An 18153-nucleotide genomic window follows, 5' to 3' on the forward strand; every position below is an offset into this window, starting at 1 on the left:
TATTCTATTCACCTAAACGTAGAGTTGGGTGTGCCTAAAGCTCAATTAAGAATAAATCAGGTGCAGATATCAGAAAGGATCAGTACATGAGCTCACTGCAATGGCCGTGATATTCTTCAGAGTTTCCGCTCCCAGCTTGGGTCATAAATCAGCCACGACACCGCAGATTTATGAGTGTGAATAATCAGCAGTCCACAGGAACACACGGCATCCACTGAAAAGCGGGTCCGAGGGCTAGAGATGGACATTATTAACACGTGAAGACACAGACAGACCACATGTCTGTGGGGACACGCGTGTCTGCTTTACAGAGCGGATAACTGAACACTTTTCATTCTGTGATCCTGGTTTACACTCAGGACATTTAGAGTGTTTTACAGTTGGGTGAACATGGAGCCAAAACACAACACACCGGGGCGTTTGTCCGCTGGGGAATTAAAAAGGGGTATATGCGGATGTTCGCTTGTTGCAACCTGGGCAGTGTAATGTTTCCACAAGAAACAATCTTAAATTTTATGTGGCTTCCGAGTATCATGAGCTCCATTTAATTTCCTCTGAGAGAAAGGAGACTGGCCATAAAAGTTGCTATAAAGATGCTGCAAATCAGATTTTTTTCCAGCAGAGAGCCCACAAACTAAGAAAAAAAGAAAGATAAAGCCCCTCTGGCTCATTTGGTTCATTCATATAACACCAGCAGCTTCCTCTGTTTGAATCTGGAAGCTTTGATCTGTGCAAACACCATCTCTTCGAAATGTCACAAGCTCGAGCGCTTCTCAATTCTGTTTCTGTCAAGGAACACTTGCCCTTTCGATCCCACAAGCGGCTGCAAAAATACACATTCTGAACAGGAAATTAATCGATAGGCTTCAGTAATTGTTCAGGTTCCACTGGGCACAGCAATCGGCAACAAGAAGTGAGTGCGAGTCTGGATTTTGGTCACAAACTAAATTACAGTGTCCAAAAAGAATCACGACATTTGCTACTATTCAGTAGCAGAATAAACATCCTCTAATCTGAAGGATTTTCCAAGGACTGGGGCAGTCTGAATTTAGCTTTATTGCCGTACATCAAGAGCTATAACATTTCAGCATGGCCAAGCAAATTCCCTATACACGTCACGAGCCATGCTGCTAGTGTGGGTAAAAATTATCTATAGTATGTCCAACAACTTAAAACTGAAATAAGCAAGTAAAAGACACAAGGAGCGCTGAGAAGTGATTTGCATATGGTTTCTGTACTCAAATGGAAAGATTAGAAACTGGAGGCGAAGCTTATGCTGCGTGTGCGCTATAAGTGGGAAAAAAAAAAAGGAAGAGTGTGCCAGCAAGTGCTTGTCCAACTCCCACTAAGTCAACTCATCTGCTGGAACGGTGAGTGGGGACCTTGCCACGGGGAGACTGGCACAAACACAGGAAACTGCCAAGAGAAACCTTTTCCTTTGCTGCTCGCCCCACAGAATGGAGAGCTATTTATTCTAGCCTCCAATCCATTCATTTAATTTCAGCTAACATGAGCCAAAAGTAGAGGCAAATTTGAAATGAGGAACCCAAACACGTCTCCCTTCGTGAACAACTAAATTCTCCCATCAGCTAATTAGATTTGCTTCCAAAAAATCCAATATGCAGAAGTGAGACACGACATTTTGTCATAAAACAATCAGCAAATGTCTGCTGGTAACAAAAGAACAAATCGATTCGACATCTTTCCATTAACTCAAGGCTGCATACAGGAAATGTGAAAGCCCCCTTACTTAAGATAAGAACTTGAACATCGATGTTATTTGTCAGTGTCAACAACAGTTGGACAGAAAACCGAATGCAATGACCTCTCACCCCGGCAATGAATACTAATGAGCTGATAAGATGTCAGACTCCTTAAGAAAGGGTATAACCAAGATGAAACACGAGAGCTGATAATCTAAATCAGAAAAAGTTAAGTTGCAGCTAATGCTGTTCACGTACTGACTAACAGTTAATAAACATTTGCTGGTCGCAGCTTCTTAAATCAGAGGATTTAATGCTTTTTTTGTCATAACAGCAGATAAACTGAACTTGGAAATGTATTGACATTTTATAGACAAAACTGTTAAAGGACAATAGAATCAGCAGAAATAGGGGATAAGACAAGGTGGATGGAAACAGTAAAGATTGGAATTGCATTCGCTTAAAAATACATACACCTGCTTTAGTTGGTTTTTGCCTGTTTGAAAGACAACAAAAGAGAAAAGAAAGTACTTCCAGAAGAAAAGCTCTCTCCATTTTCCTTTTGTGGATGTCCACCACAATTGTTGTTGTTTATCACCTTGAGTTTTTTTTTTATCCAGCTAGGACAACTACTTCTTCTAATGAATTACAGCAATTAGCAAAACTTTCTGGCAACAGTACATAGTCTAGTTTAATTTCCTTTAAACCATTTACCAAAAATACGCCAAATTCACATTCCTTTGTCTGCAACTTTTGAAAGGTTCACTTCAGATTTGCTTCGCTAAGTGAAGAAAACAAACAATTAGAGGACAGCTACTACAGCCGCAGCGACAAATAGACCAACTAAATAGCTGATTAATAAATTAAAAAGAAAAAAAAACACACTAAAGAGGTTAACTCCCGGCTCGTTTGTGTTCCAGAGAGATCAACTAAACATGCGAGAGCTAAAACAATTAATTTGGCACACTTGACCGTGGATGGTCTCCTCTTCTACAAATGAGTGCTTAAAGCAGTGAGTGTAACAGATTAGTCATCCATTAGTCGGCTCTAACCCCCACACAGGGCCACACGCTGTCTGAACATGTACGCCAGACTAATGCTGGCTGATTTTAAACTGGTGCAGGTTTGAGCGTTGGGGAGGAAATAATGGGATTGGGAGAATCCAGATCAGGAGATTAAGGGGAATATGTTCACAAGTAGGTTACTGAAGCCAATCACAGAAAGCTGCGTCACTTTAACAACATAATGGAGTCATGTAAACCAACTCCGTTACGCATGGATGGATCAACTCTTTAATGACAGAGAACCCCTGCAAATCTTCCCTCCAGCGAACACAACCACAAAGTTACTATGATAACCATCTTTATACTTACAACATGTCCTGCACCAACCTATCAATATGCAGATAATAAGAAGATGATATGGAGGTTTTTTTTGTTGTTTGGTTTTGCACGTATTTTCAGATGAAACAAAGTAGAGGTATTTTTGAGACATTTCCCAGTGCGAGGTGCTTACTAACTGATGGCCATGTCACAACAAATACTGTTGATTTTTAAGTGCTTCCTTCAGTTTTTGGCCATGATAAACATGGGATATGCTAAAGCAACCCTGAAAATAAAGGACTCACTCCTGCCTCGCTCATTCACTCATGTTGACCTCCTCCTACATTCTTGCTTTCCTCCAAACAACAGATAAAATGCTGCAGTGCTGTGGACAAATATGGCGATGTACTCAGTCACAACTTCGACACTGGGGTTTCGGTTTAATCCAGCAAACCCTGTTTGATTTGCCAAGGTTGCTCTGTTCCTGTATCCCTCAGAATACAACAGATGCCTGGTTATTTATGACCATACTTCCAGAGGGCTTTAGACAATTTTTTTTCCACCAAGTCTAATGCATAATGCTGCCACTTGATATGGTAGAGGTTACATGGACCACTGCACCTGCAGCTGGATTCAAATCCATTCAACCTACAAGTAAAAAAACACAACTGCCAGCACAGATGCATTCCTGCTTTGTAACATTTCACAAATGACTAAAACCCTTAATGGAACAAATCAAAGGGAAATGGCAAGAGAAGTATTGTTTGTTCTGAATGAATAATAAATGAGACGGTCTCACACTGGGATTTTCACTGTGCTCTGCATAATTGATTCAACTTTATGGTCTATTAAACACTAGAGAGCATAATTCTTGTGATGTTTACAGGAAAAAAAATGAAGCTCCAGCATAAAGACTAATGTCTTTATTTTTTTCTATCTGTACCGCCATGATCTTCCTTTTAGCATTTAGAATTCTTTGTTTAAATCATAATAGAAAAGACTTACTCGGAATATCTATTTTCTACTTTCGAAACCAATAAATTGAAGAAAGTAATTTTCCAAGAAAGGTTTGGTTTTAGTGACAAAATAGCCACTAAGGATGCTCTTTCAGTCACTGCTATCTTTAAATTGTATTCAAATCACATGCAGGGACAAAAGAGAAGTTCACCTACGACCAAAAAGAAAAAAAAGAAAAAAGAACAGTTTAAGGCAAAATGAGACATTTGGTTTATGTGAATCAGACTGGAGAGCATCCTGTCTAGAGGGGATCAGCCATGACTCTGTAACAAGAGAGAGGAGCCTCCCGTGGAGAAGAGGAGCTGGCAGACAGGCACACCTCCCACTGGGGCTCCAGCAAGTCAACATAGAATTACAAGGGGAATAAGTGGCAAGCTAAACAGCCGTAAAACAGACAGAACGGGAGGCTCGAATACAAACAAGCTGCATTCAGGAATACGGGACAACCTTTAAATGAGGGCAAATTAAACATTTTCTTCCTCATTTATGTGTCTGTTTTGGGGGAGTCTACTTATATGATATGAGGGTATCATAATAATAATACTAATAATAAAGTGTTATAAGTCGTATAAATGGTCAAATTCTGGCAGAAAAACTTGCTCTATAAATGAATTAAAAAAAAATATATATATATAAATAAAAAGTGAACATTGTGAAACAAAGCTTTTACTTTTGGTGAATTTTTTGTATGGGAATGCCAAAGAAAAACACATTGAATACCTTAATTCTGGCTGCAGCTAAGAATCATCTTAATTATCTCATCAATCAGCAGATTATTCTATTGACAGTCTTGAGAATCCATCTCCCAATCCGTCTAATCTGTTGATTTACAAAGAAACGCTGAAATTGGACTGACCCATCTCCGGGTCTGCTTTCAAGGACACTATAAAAAACACATTCTCACCGACACATGCGCCGCTTCAAGCTTAACGATACTGCCCGTTTACTGTTGTCCCAGGCATACTGACAGTATATTTGTTGACTGGCTGCATTGTTCATACGGTTCGCCACTACTTGCTATGCTTTGGAATGATTTGTTTCTAATGACTTGCCTGGTGAGTTAAAAGTTGAATCAAAGAAAGAAAGAAAAATAATCTAGACTTCCTGCTCTAGTTACACAACAGGAAGTCTAAAGTGCCATTATTCCCATCTGAGAAGTACGTCCACTTCGATGGTTAATGATTTTAAATGACTGACAGCATGTCGATTCATTTCCTGGGGGTCAATCAATAGTCATTGTGTTTAAGCTGTAAGTGTACATGTGTAAGTGTGCAAATATAATGTAGATTTCCATGACATGCTTTGGTTCAAATCAACTTTTTCTGCCTAACTGACATTTCTCAATGCTCACTTGATTTTTGTGGGTTTACTGTTTAAGGGGACACATCATAAAAAGCAACCTTTTATGTTCTTGAGACCACATAATGTGGATTTCTGAAGTCACTAATTATTGAAAAACTCCCAAATGTTTTGTGCTCTAAAGGTTTGAAAACATCTAATTCAGCATCCTGTCCAGATTTTCTGTGTAAAGGCACTGGTCAAGTTCACCTCTAAGCCCCACTCTCATTTTCTTGCTCGCACATAACCTGCTATAACCATAAAGCCAGCTTTGAATGGAAATATTCTGTTGTCACGCTGTACTAAGCAGCATGCATCCTACATTTACTCCCCAGCTTCAGAGGATATAAGAGCAGAGTGGATAAACTGCATTTGAAGGGGGTTGTTGCAGGAAAAATTAGCAAAAGACTGCGTATGTGCAGAAACCATCCGGACTGCTTTACCAACTTGGGTCAGTTTAACGCTGGACTTGTCAATTCCAGCTCTCCGTGGCTGAATTTCTGACAAGGGAAATGTGAGCATTTGAGGAATATCTTGGTTAGTTATTTTTCATTTGTCGTTTTTTGCTGTTTAGCTAACTAGCTAAGGCTAACAGCTTAAGCCATAAAGTTGATCTCACACTTCTAGGGAGATATAACTGCTATTCTCCTGAGAGATTAACATCACTGTTACACCATTACTTTGTAGTGTGTGTGGTTTCTTGGCATGCTTTAAAAAAAAAATACATGTCCTTGAGATGTATGTAATCATTTGATTTTGTAATGTTGGGTACATCAGTTTGGTCTTTACAACCAAGAGTGCTAAACACTTATATAAACACTTATATCCAAATATACAGACACAGAGCTGAAGTGTTTAAGGTGTGACTGGAGCAGTTTCATTATCGCTGTGGTAATTGCACACAAGAGAACCTGATTTTGATCACAGATAACATACTGAAACACACCATATAATAGAAAGCAGAGTCACATGCAGTCAGGTTTATGACATCCTGAATAACACATTGCGTCTGCAGCCAACATACGAATATATAAAAACTCACTTTCACCAATATCCCGATCAGGCTTCAATCCTGGTTCAAAGTGACGGATACACAGATCTGTCAGAAACGGTCACGTTTCAGTTTTTTCCCTCCTTGGCTTCGCTCAGCAGTTGCCATGGCAGGTTGAAGCTGTCGCTCTCAAGAGAGGCACAAACCCAGGAAGAAGGTGGAGTAAGAGGTGGAGTAAGAGGCTGCTCATTTGCCCACTCCTTCAAACAGACTGGTCTGTGTTGTTTCAACAGGAGTGAGAAGGCAGCTGTTGGGCTTAAGTCAAAGCAAGTCTCGCACACGATAAGATGTCAAGGAATTGAGCCAACTTATTAACAAATGCCATAAGACGTCCCCTTCAATGTAAAATGTGTCTCACTTGACAATCACTGATGTGGTGAATGATGCATAAATAAACTCTACAGAAAAACCTCCATACATGGTTCTGCTTTCAATTTGTATGAACATGTTCACCTTCACTCTGCCTTCCAATTATGTGCAATTCAAAGCACACACCCATACACATCTGAGGCCAAACCTAAGGTGGGGCTGAGGCATACAAACAGCGCCAGTCGTTACTTCAGCTGAGCACTGAGCGAAACTGACTACAAGTCTGAACAGGCAACTCTCAGCACAAATACAAACGACCTGAACTCTGAGGGCAGTGCGTGCCGATTTTCAATTCCTCACTAATCTCCAGTTATTTACTGAAACTCATTTTAACACATCCCTTCTGGCTGTTAGGGTTAATGGTATCTTTTATCCACTCGATCTGTCAAACAGGTTCTTGTCAAACTGGAAATCTAGGACTCTTGACTGATCCGACATTCAAGATATGAGCGAAATGTTAACGAGGAAATCAATGGAAAGCATTCCTACCAACATGGAACAGTGCAACTGCTTTTTGTGTGCATCTGTTATGTGGAATTAATTAAATCTATCCTTAATCAACATAAAAACTAATGACAAAAACTAATGAAAACCAAGAGAGTTTGGAGTAGCGCTGTGCAGATGTCCACACACTGAAAGTGACACAGTGTTGCTGTGCCATGGCCTTAAAAAAATAAAAAAGAGAAACACTTGGAGCCTCATTAACAAACCCCAGATGGAGGGACGAGGGAGGAAAAAGCAAGTCAGAGACTAACTGAGACATGCTGCCCTCATCATTTTCCCTTAAAGCTCAGAGGAAATTCAAACTGTGATAACTTAAAATGTTCCCAGGGGGAAAGATGGCTGTGGAGACTGTTATTTAAAAAATACGGAACCAGCAAAACGCAGTTATTAAAGCAACCAAAGGGCCTGTGCAGGGCCTAATATGCTTGTTTGTGTCCATTTACCGGTTTTTATAAGCATTTTTAATTTATACATTCAGAGCACTGACTGGAAATACTATAAATACTATAAATTAAAAAAAAGAGCGATAAAACAGACATTAAGAGTATATAAGTCAAATGTCCTAACAGAATCTACAGTGACTACAACATCTGCTCTGTAAGAAGCAGAGGGAGGTTTTTCACATCAGTGCCCCATTTTCAGGGGATTCACATGATTTCCCATTTTCTGAGGTTTAACCGGTGCTCTTTTATTTACAACATCTTGCAGAGTCTTTGTCGCTTGCCCTGATTTAGCAGAAGCCGAATAATGATTCAGCACCACGAACTGTTCTCGTCAATGTTCCCGAGTTCTATTTTTTTCTCTTTTCTTTTCATGCATTACTTTACTTTAGTCTTTTTGTGGTTTTTGTCGTCACAAAAAACTTTGTTTAAGTTTGTGCTAAATTTAGATGGAAAACTGAGCAGGGATGATGCTAAATACTGATGTTTAACATGAACAGCTGAGAACCCGCCTCCCAGAGCCATAACGCCAGCGTTTCTAAAAATAGTGTCATTTAGATTCCATTACTTGTACGTAAACACTCATTTGTAGTACTTACATGACATTGTCACCAATGATGACGCGTGTTCCATCAATTTCTTCTTCCTCACAGAGTTTAACTGTTCAACTCAAGACTAAGCACCCTTTTGAGTGCATTTTCAGCCAAGTTTCAGATTAAAAAAGGTCAGCAGTCAAAGATCATATGTACTGTGAGGCGATTAATCCACTTCAGTGCTGTGCTAACAGCATTAGAAAAAAAAAAAAGGATAGGAAATACACCAAATCAATTAATCACACCCCCCCTCCACTGAGTAAGAGAGAGTTGCGGATGGCTATCGAGCTAAAAATCAATCAGCTGTTGGCTACTCATTTACTATCACAGGACCTAAACAATAATAATAAAATAATGTTTTGGCAACCACAGAGCAAACTGAGATTCACTACGCAAGCTGAAAAGTGAAGGTTCATCTCTGTAAGAGGAAGATTCTGCACAATCTGAGCCACGTGTATGTTTTTTATTTGACCACATGCAGTTTTGGGGCACGATAAAAAAGAAAAAAAGAAGAAAAAGTTCTAATCCCCTTCTTCCTCTCTGTGCATCTCTTGTAATCTGAGATTTAAATCTCTGCTTTCCAGGATAAAGATTATCCAGCAGCCTTTGCTGCGGTTCAAACGGTGGCCTGACGTGCTCGGCAGGAAGGAAAGCCGCTGCGAGGAAACAGATGTGCGAGGATGTAATCTTGAGAAAAGGACAGAAATAGCGACGGAGATGCAAAGAGCGTTGGAAGAGGAGGGGATGAGGCCGAAAGTGGCAGAAAAGAAGGGAGTGGAAAAATCTGACATGCTAAAAGAGGCCGAGGTCAGAGTTTGAACTCAACAGTTGGACCATCGGAATGGGATTAGAGCTTCAAGAGCTGAGGTCAGAGTTCAGATTTTGGCCTGAAAGGGAATGCTTGCTCATTTTAAAATTGAATCACAACGTACAGGTTGCAGTGATGGTCTGTCAGCTGCATCCACCGTGCTCTTTGAATCTCTGACACGAGCATTTGCCAACCCATTAACCATTCAGATACATAACAGAAAGAAGATACAAACAGCATTAAAGCCCATCCCTGATGGGTGTATTAAAAAAAGAATTAAACGACAATACATTAGAAATTCTAATCTGGATATCCGAAAGTACAAAATACCAACCAAAACTTATCGAAATACAAATACAGACACAAAACAGCAAGTGAAACGCCAGCTGTGAAATCTAATCACTGACGTTTAAGTATAAGTCAGTTCACTGGAATAATGAGCTTGGAAAATCATCTCTCTGACGGTTCAGATTTGAGGCTTTCATCCATCTTTCATGCTTTTATTGATCGTCTAGACTCGAGAAATATATCATGCAAAACCAAAAAGAAGAGGCACGGCAATACATTTTAGCTCCACTCTCAATTACAATCTGATCTGTAGGCGGTGGACAAAAAAAGTCTGAATCGACACAATTAGCCCTGCCGGCGAAAACTTCCGGCTCTAATGTGGACACCCCGTGACTGGGTTGACTGGGATTCATCATCCACACTGAGGTTTGCTTTCTTCTCTCTGCCTGCAGGCGTCACAGCAGCTGACACCCATTTCTGACCTACAGTACAACCAGTGAATAAACGAGTGGTCACAACAGGACAAGGTGCCCTTTTTTCCCTCCAGCTCCCGAGTTTATGTTGAAAATCTTTAAGAGAGGCAACTGAATTTTACATTCAACGACATTAGTTTCAGCTAGATGCACCCGATGGTGTCAAATTAGCGTACAATATCAGTCTAGAAGGTGACATTAATGTTAAGTAAAATGGGAGAATAAAGAAGTAAATCAGGCAGTCTGATTGCTGTACTCATTTTAGTCAGTGACGCACACCGTCACATTGACAAATTCATTTTTCATACCACCCCACAGCTCAGTCTGGCCACTCTGTGTTAAGAACAGCATCAAGCCTGCTTTAGTGAGAACAAAAAGAAAAAAGCAGCTGTAAAACATTAGAACACAAGACAAAGAAACGGCACTCTTTCTTCTATCCAGCAGTATCACCGCAAACTGGATGCCAAGCAACTGAAATGATTTGATTCCAAATACGTGAAACATTTTTCTTTTAGAAACTGGAAAAACCAGAGCACATCAGTTCATGAGTAAACCTTTTGGGGCTTATTGCTTTGCATTAATCCGACTGCAACTGAACATTTGAGACGCAGGTTTACATAACACTAGAAAAACAAAAAATGATTGCGTTACTTGCGATCAAAACTCTTAAAATGGACGAAAACATGGTGGAAATTAAGCACAAATGGCAAATACTGCATGCGTACAAGGCCTCTCTTTGAGGAGCATTAACAGAGAAGTGATGCATGCCTGACTAACAGGCTGAGGAAGCCATTAACGTCACATAGCCCATCTATGAAAAAAAAAAAAGGCTTTTTATATATCAATCTTTAAATCATATGCAGCATCCGGTGAAATATTCAAGTTTAAAATCCCATATTTGTACTGATCAGCCATAATATCACAGCCACCCACCAAATATCGAATGGATCCCCTCCATGCTGCCACAAGAACATTTAAAACAATCCTTAATCTTAATAACTTCATATCAAAAGGGATTTACACTCACAATGTGGAGTTACATACTGCGCAGTCCAGTCTGTATTTGGAGAGCGAATGTCATCAGCGAAGAGACCTCCATACAGAGAGGCCCTATTTCTGGAGGCCTAATTCGGAACATTACACTGCGCTGAACTCAAAACACACAAATAGTGATGAACTAACACACTCAGCAGAGCTGAGAACACTGAAACATCGGCCTGAGTGTGAGCCAGAGCCATCGTGATAGCACTCACCACTCATAGTAGCTTTGCATGTGGTTGTGTGACAACTCATTCAGACTGCGTGGGTCCATTTCAAACTCCCCCTGCGAACTACATAACTGTGAATAGCAGGTGTGTGGAACGGGAACTCTTCAATAGGAGTGCAAAGAAAATATATTTTAGTTTCCTAACTCAGATTACCAATTCAACTAAGTGCCCTCCACTTGTGGTGTGTGTTTTTCAGAATTGTGTCACATGCAAAGTTGCTTATTTTACAAGCTCTTTCGCTGTGTTCATCGTTGGTTAGCCAATGACAAAAAGCTCCGATAGAAAATCAAGATGAACAAAAAAAAGAAAAAAAAAGAGTGACTCTTCAATTAAATATAAAAAAAACTAACAACTTTTAAGCAGATGCACAAATAAATAAGTTAATAAAAGGACCAAGAATCAGCTTTTAACTTCATATGTGCCAAAAACATCATAATAAACCTGCAGTCTGAGCACATATCCACATGCAAACAGCTGGAATGGACCCCCCCCCCCATTTGTTGACAATTAGGATGACTGCAATGATGCAACAATACAAGATAAAAGCCAAAGATGATGGTGATGAATGATGATATTTCCAATTATATAAACACGGACAAGCGGGAAATAATCAATAATAGAGAATGAATGAATGTGTGTGTGCTCCAGGATCTACTTTGTGCATCTCTGACTGAACTGTCATTAGAGCAGGCTGTAATGATAAAGAGGGAAGAACGCTGCTGATTTGGAGCAGTTGGAACATGAAACGCGAGGCAGAGTGTGCCACATTTAGGCAGCGAGCTTAATATATGTGCGCGCATTGTGTTAAAACCTGGCAGTGAATCAGCAGTACATCATATGACTAAGGGCTAAAAGGCTGAGCATGTGTGTGTTTTGGACCAGCACTGGATCTCTTTGATGGGCACGGCATTTGTGCGTTAGTTAATCCGCAGCGTGTTACTCACACACATGGCATCACTGCTGGTCTGTGTATATTCACTGTCAGCTTAGCCCACTCAATCTGTAATCCAGAAGCACAGAGATAAAGATGAACCAAGAGAAAGAGGCAGGGAAATAAACCTGTGCAGATACATGGGAAAAGTCTCAATAATCATCATTTCGTGGATTTTTTTTCCCCTTGTTGCACAGCTTCCTCCTCACATGAAACCTTATCTTAATAACTTTAATCGTCATTTATTCCAGGCTACAGCAGAAAGAGGGAAACGGATTCCATTGGTTGCCCTGACAACAGATGCGATTGAGTTGAGCTGCCCTCGCACCTCAGCGCAATCACCAATGAAGGGAGTCGAAGGGGAGCAGTCAGCTCCCATTCAAGCACGTTCACTCCTCCCACTTTCTTCCCTCTGAATGGACAAACAATGGCCGGAGCTCAGCTCATCACTGTGGGCTGTGGTGTGGGCGAGGATTTAAGAGTGTGTGCCCTGGCCATAAAACTGGCCCAGCCGCAAAGCCTGCTATCTCGCTTTACTCAAAAACAGCACAAACATCAAGCTCCGATCTAACCTGTTGCCTTGAATCAACTGCTGCGATGTCAACTTAAGTCTAACAGTCTAGTTCTAATATATCATGACAGACTGCTCAAAACTGAGATGGCATAGCTGAAAAAAAACAAACCGGACTGAAAAACTACTAAAGCAACTTATCGATTAACAAAATGAATGCAGCCTTTTTATTTTCACATTCATTATAGTATGAGACTTTGTGAAACGGTGAAATACCCTGGATCCTGTTCCACATACAAATGAGACAATTAAGGTTTGGTTTCCAAATCAACACGCTGTCCAAAAATCCAGAATCCGCTCCATTAACCGTCACATTCATAAGAACGTTACCCCCGCATTTGACAAGCTTGACCTGCGACGCTTTATGCTTAGAAAAAACGGTTAGTTTTGCGCGATAGATGACAACAATAATTTGCCGGTTAACTGACTATTTTGACAGAGAAGTAAATCAGTAACAATTCTGATTGTCCATTTATCTTGTATATGGAAAAAAATGTTGGTTTCACCTTTTTCAGTATTGAGATTTACTGCTTTTCCTCATTTTAATTGACTGCAGACTGTTAGTCGGACAACAAATGACTTGGCGAGTTACGAAGGCTACATTTGTAACCATTTTTTTCCCCACATTCTTAAGCCAAACAAGGAAAATTTAACAGCAGAGAGCAGCTCAGCATGTTGAAAAGGTGCTCTGAAAGGCTTTACGAACAGACATTCCTGTTCATTCAGATAATTTGCCTTTCTTTGACGTTTTATAAGCCACAGCTGGCTTTCGAAAAGCTGCAGATGATGCATTTGTCAACCCAAACAAGCTAAATGCATGAGCAAACCTGGTGCGACGAGATCGCAGACGCGTGCCGTTTTTAGTCACGGTAAATAAATTCCTTTTGTGAATGTGCTATGGAGGTGGAATTTAAGCTTAGGGAAGTCAGTCTGTTCTTTATTGACACAAGAAAACTAACAAACACACTGTTGGCCAGAGGGAGTACAGTCAGGAGCTCAGAGAGGGAAACACCCCCCCCACCCACCCTCCTTTTCCTCTGTTCAAAAACACACAGCTCTTCTCACAAAGAAAGTGATCTCTTTGAAAGCGATCTCATGACAATGAGAATAAAGGTTATTCAATGCATGAATTATACTTCCTCACACACACACTAAGCAAATATACGCACAAATGTGATCGGACTGACCTTTAAGAACCCCACATATTGATATCTGAATAAACCAAGTCAACCACAGTCCCTCAACCTGGCTTCACGAACCAATCTCCTCAGCGATATCTGATGCTTTCGCTTTAGATCATAGTGGAGGAAAGCCCTGCACGCCCTCTGCCACTGTGTGGGAAAAACTGAACATCAAATATGTGTATAATACGGATCCTTAAGAAGACCACAACCATCAGAGATCAGCAGAGACTCAGCTTTACACATCATGTTTTAGTTATGTCGAAAACTTTGGACCCAAAATAAGACCCAGATTATTAGATATTGATGCAAATACAAAAAGAAACTTTTTGGGAGGGATATCATGTATGAAACTGTGGATTAAATACATCAAAGTATCTGTGTGTACTTCAGTATTTCCCCAAACAGGAGGAAACGGATTTGTGTCCCACCACATCCTTCTTTTACTAGAACTAAACAGCTAGAACTGGAAGATGTGCTTGAAGAAAGTCAACGCCTACTGCGATGCCCCGCTGAAGCTCCTTTGAGCAAGACTTCATCTTACACCATCAATGCTGCTCAGCAGCAAACTGCTTCCAGGTGTGAATGTGAAGCGCCGCTGCAGAGGCGCTCCACCGACCACAAGCATCCCCTGAGTGTTGTCAAATGCTGGCTAATGAGAAGAGGGGATGAACTGCCTTCAGTCCCTGAACAGCCCATAAAAGATGTCATCAGGTGAAAAACGCCTCCGCGTGCCATCTTGTGTACCTAAGAGTGCTGCTTAGCAGTCTCGGTACCACAGCGACACGGCTCACAGTTGTGTATGTGGGTGTCAGCTGGCAAACGGTTGTTCTCTCATCTTTTAAAGAACTGTGGCTGTTGTGACAATTATTTTCAAACTGTGTCAAATTGAAGGAGAAAATTGTCACAGTTATTTGCCATACATTTCAAAACCTGTAAACTGTATGGCAGCACAAAAGCAATCCAGACCAACTCCTCCCTTTGAAAGCAGTCACATCACTCAGCTCCTATTTTCCATATGGGGATTCACAAACTGGGTCACAGAAGAATGTGTTTTACTGTCATAACACCTCATGTTACTCAACCTTGAGGAGCAATAACATACTGGCACAAGCAGGGCAACATGTAACAGGAGGGCGCTGGCTATATGGCCATTGGCTCTCTTCCAACAAGGAGCTTTGTGATAAAGGAACTTGAACACTACTTGAGAACAGCGTAACCTCCCCGGGTATCTCCTAATCACCATATATATACAAGATCTTTTTGTGTGTATGGTAAAAGAGGGAATTTAAATCTAAAACACATGCACACAGACTGAATAAACCTGCTCTGCCAACAAGCTACCCTGTGGGTGCCAGTATATATCCAAGAGTTCAATACAAAACAAACAGATAATGTGTAGGTCATCATGTAAATATGTGGCCTGAGCATAGAGTCCAAATGACATAAAACATTATGACAAGTTCACTGCCTGGTCAGCAGATGCCCAGTTAATTTTTTTTATCCGTTTAATTTGGGTTCAAACATGACAACAGATGCAAACAGTAACTAAACTCGTGTTTACAGCAGTGTGTCTGAATTTAAATGAATAGCATAATATCAATTATTTCAGAGAGTGGGTAGTTACTGGAGAACTCAATTTGTGCCGAATCGTGGATATGCTTCTGTAGATCCACGAGGAGATATAAATCTTTTAACTACACCTGCATTCCCTAGAAAGAAAGAAAAATAAGATTTTCCAAATTAAGTTTGGCGTGATCTGTCTCGCGCTGGCATTTAAGCAAGTGTGACAGCGATGTACAATTAAACAATATGTTTGGGAAACAGATGGACCTCTATGTGAAATCTGGTGGCACACACTCAACGGTCAATGTTAAAGAGAGGTCCTAGCATTAAAAACAACTTTACATTTTTTTTTCCACGAAATTACTCCCCCATCGACGTCGACATAGATTACACGATGTAAACGGGATGGATAGAAAGAGTCAGGTCGGTGATTTTAAAGCTAAATGTGTCTCTCTTTAACAATATTACCGAGGTTAGCGTTTGTTAACTTCACAACAATGCATATTTACCATATTACAGCCGTTGATGAAACTGTATTCCTACTTCTTGTAAACTTTTCAACACATCAGCAGCATAACCACCTCCAGACATAATCCGTGAACTCAGACTGGATCCTCCGTTTCGTTCTGCCGAAAATTAAAAGTGACCGTTGACATCTTCGGTGCAAAAGATGCCATCACGGCTTCCACACATTGCCGCTGCTGGAAACGTACCAACGGCGGCCACAATACGGTCTCTCTCCCAGCCAGCCAGCCGCGATAATCCACCTAACCCCAGCGAGCCAGCGACTCACAGTGTGTTTACGCCCCGCCCATCGCTGCAGACAGGAGGGAGGGGCTGCGGGACACATCGAATACACCCACATGAATAATTCATAAACAGTATGAGGAGCTCCACAGGTCCAAAAAATTAAGTCATATACTACATGTATTATACTCCAGTATAGAAGTAAAAACAAACTAGGGTAAATAAATAGAAAATTAGAGTTTGAAAACATATTTAGGTCTCCTGCAGACATGAACCCATGACAGAAAAAGCTAACAAAACAAAGATTTAACATTGTTAAGAGAAACAGGAACACTAAAGTGAGAATGCTTAATCGGCATTCTCACAATTACCTTTAAAGAGATGCAAAGTGAATAAACTATAAGCGTATGAGATACAAATTTACTTGGCTGAGACATCAAACTACCATAAAGAGATACAAAATGACCCAATTGAGCAAAAATAATCATAAAAAGAGACAAAGATATGATTCAAAATGAGCAGAGAGAGAGGCACAAACCCCCAAATGTGATGAAATATGACAAAAATGGTGCTGTTAACAATGCGATATTACCAGAGAGAGACATAAAATTATAAAAACTATGCAAAAACTACCAAATGAGAATGAAAATGATTACAAACAGAAGTGTAAAGATTTGCAATTGACAATAGGGTGAATGTGCATGGTTGTTTGTGTCGTTCTCCTCTGTGGCCCTGTGATGGAGTGTTGACGAATCCAGGGTCTGCCTCTCGCCCAGTGGCAACTGGAAAATGCTATAGCCCCCGCATGACCCTGAATTGAATTAGGCAGGTATAGAAAATGGCTGGATGGACGGATACAATGCCCTACTCTGTCTTCAGTAAGACATTTAAAACGACAAAGCTTTGCATAACAAAGAGAGCCTTACATTTTTCCCAGTAAGGAAAGCCCTCAAACTACATCAACTTTTTCAACGGTCATCAAAATCTAATTTTCGAAACTAAGTTAAACTGCTAAAAGGAACCCAGAAACATCCTCCATTCATTGACATATGTTTTTGTGCTGGAAATGTATTCTTCCTGGAGTGGAGTGTCATCAATTAAAGCCTCAGGTTGTTTGTTGAGATGCATCATGTTGCCTGGGAGGATGAATGGTTTCAAATTAATTTCACACAAAGCAAAGACATTTTGGTTCAAGGGTATCCCCAAAGATAAAAAATAAATTCAGAGCCAGTCCCGTTGAATGGATTTATGCAAAATAACCGTTTAAGACAAACACAGCATGTTTCAAAGCCGAGACACAGACTCCTCTGTATGGCATTCAACCTCTCAGTTTGTCTTGATACAATAATAGTAATTTGATATTTGTATGATATGTTATTTGAATGCTTATAGGGATCCCACACAGCCTTAGATGATTGCTATTACAGCTGCTCAAACCGCTGAGCGGACTACAAATTATACTGTTCGGAAAGTTAGGCTGTGCATAAGAGTCACATTTCTCTCTCCCCCCACAGCTTGTTGGGACGTTATTTGGGTTGTATTTAAGGGTATGAAGACCGACCTGCATGGCTGTAAGGTCGGGGGATATGTTGAGCTCCTCATAAAGGATTATTTGACCTAATTTTAAAGGATATTTTCAACTTGCAATACACAATATTTTAGATTAAACTTTTCAAACAAATGCAGTGATGTGCAATTAATAAAAAAAAAAAAGTCTCCATCGTTAATATGAAGTTTGTTTATAAAAGGTTTGTGTTTACACCGGGCTGGAAAAGTTTCACTGGGAAGCTGATACAGGGAAACATGACACAAGGCTTTATCTTGAGTATAGGATGAATGAATAACTCCACAGAGGTCTGCAGTTAGACTCGTGAATGATTTAAAGGCACAGCAGCTCTCCTCTGGCCCTCCTGATAAAGACACCAATTAGCATGGTTAACAGTCTTGCAATATGATCTGGGCCTGGTGATAGTTAACTGTCCA

The 18153-nt window shown here is 40.4% G+C and overlaps 1 protein-coding gene across 3 annotated transcripts in view; it reads right to left on the reverse strand.

Annotated features, from left to right (window-relative positions):
* Positions 1-18153, reverse strand: part of tmcc3 (transmembrane and coiled-coil domain family 3) — a 50267-nt gene that overhangs the window by 10065 nt on the left and 22049 nt on the right. The window contains exon 1 of one of the 3 annotated variants that reach the window (XM_072377389.1): positions 15933-16190. The exons of the other annotated variants lie outside the window; for them this stretch is intronic. Coding sequence (XP_072233490.1) covers positions 15933-15935 — 3 coding nt within the window. The 5' untranslated portion in view covers positions 15936-16190. Of the gene's footprint in view, positions 1-15932; positions 16191-18153 lie in introns of those variants that run through there. 3 annotated transcript variants of the gene reach the window in all.

The sequence above is a fragment of the Leuresthes tenuis genome, unplaced genomic scaffold (genome assembly GCF_036924035.1).
Source record: "Leuresthes tenuis unplaced genomic scaffold, fLeuTen1.0.hap1 SCAF_23, whole genome shotgun sequence".
Taxonomy (NCBI): Eukaryota; Metazoa; Chordata; class Actinopteri; order Atheriniformes; family Atherinopsidae; genus Leuresthes; species Leuresthes tenuis.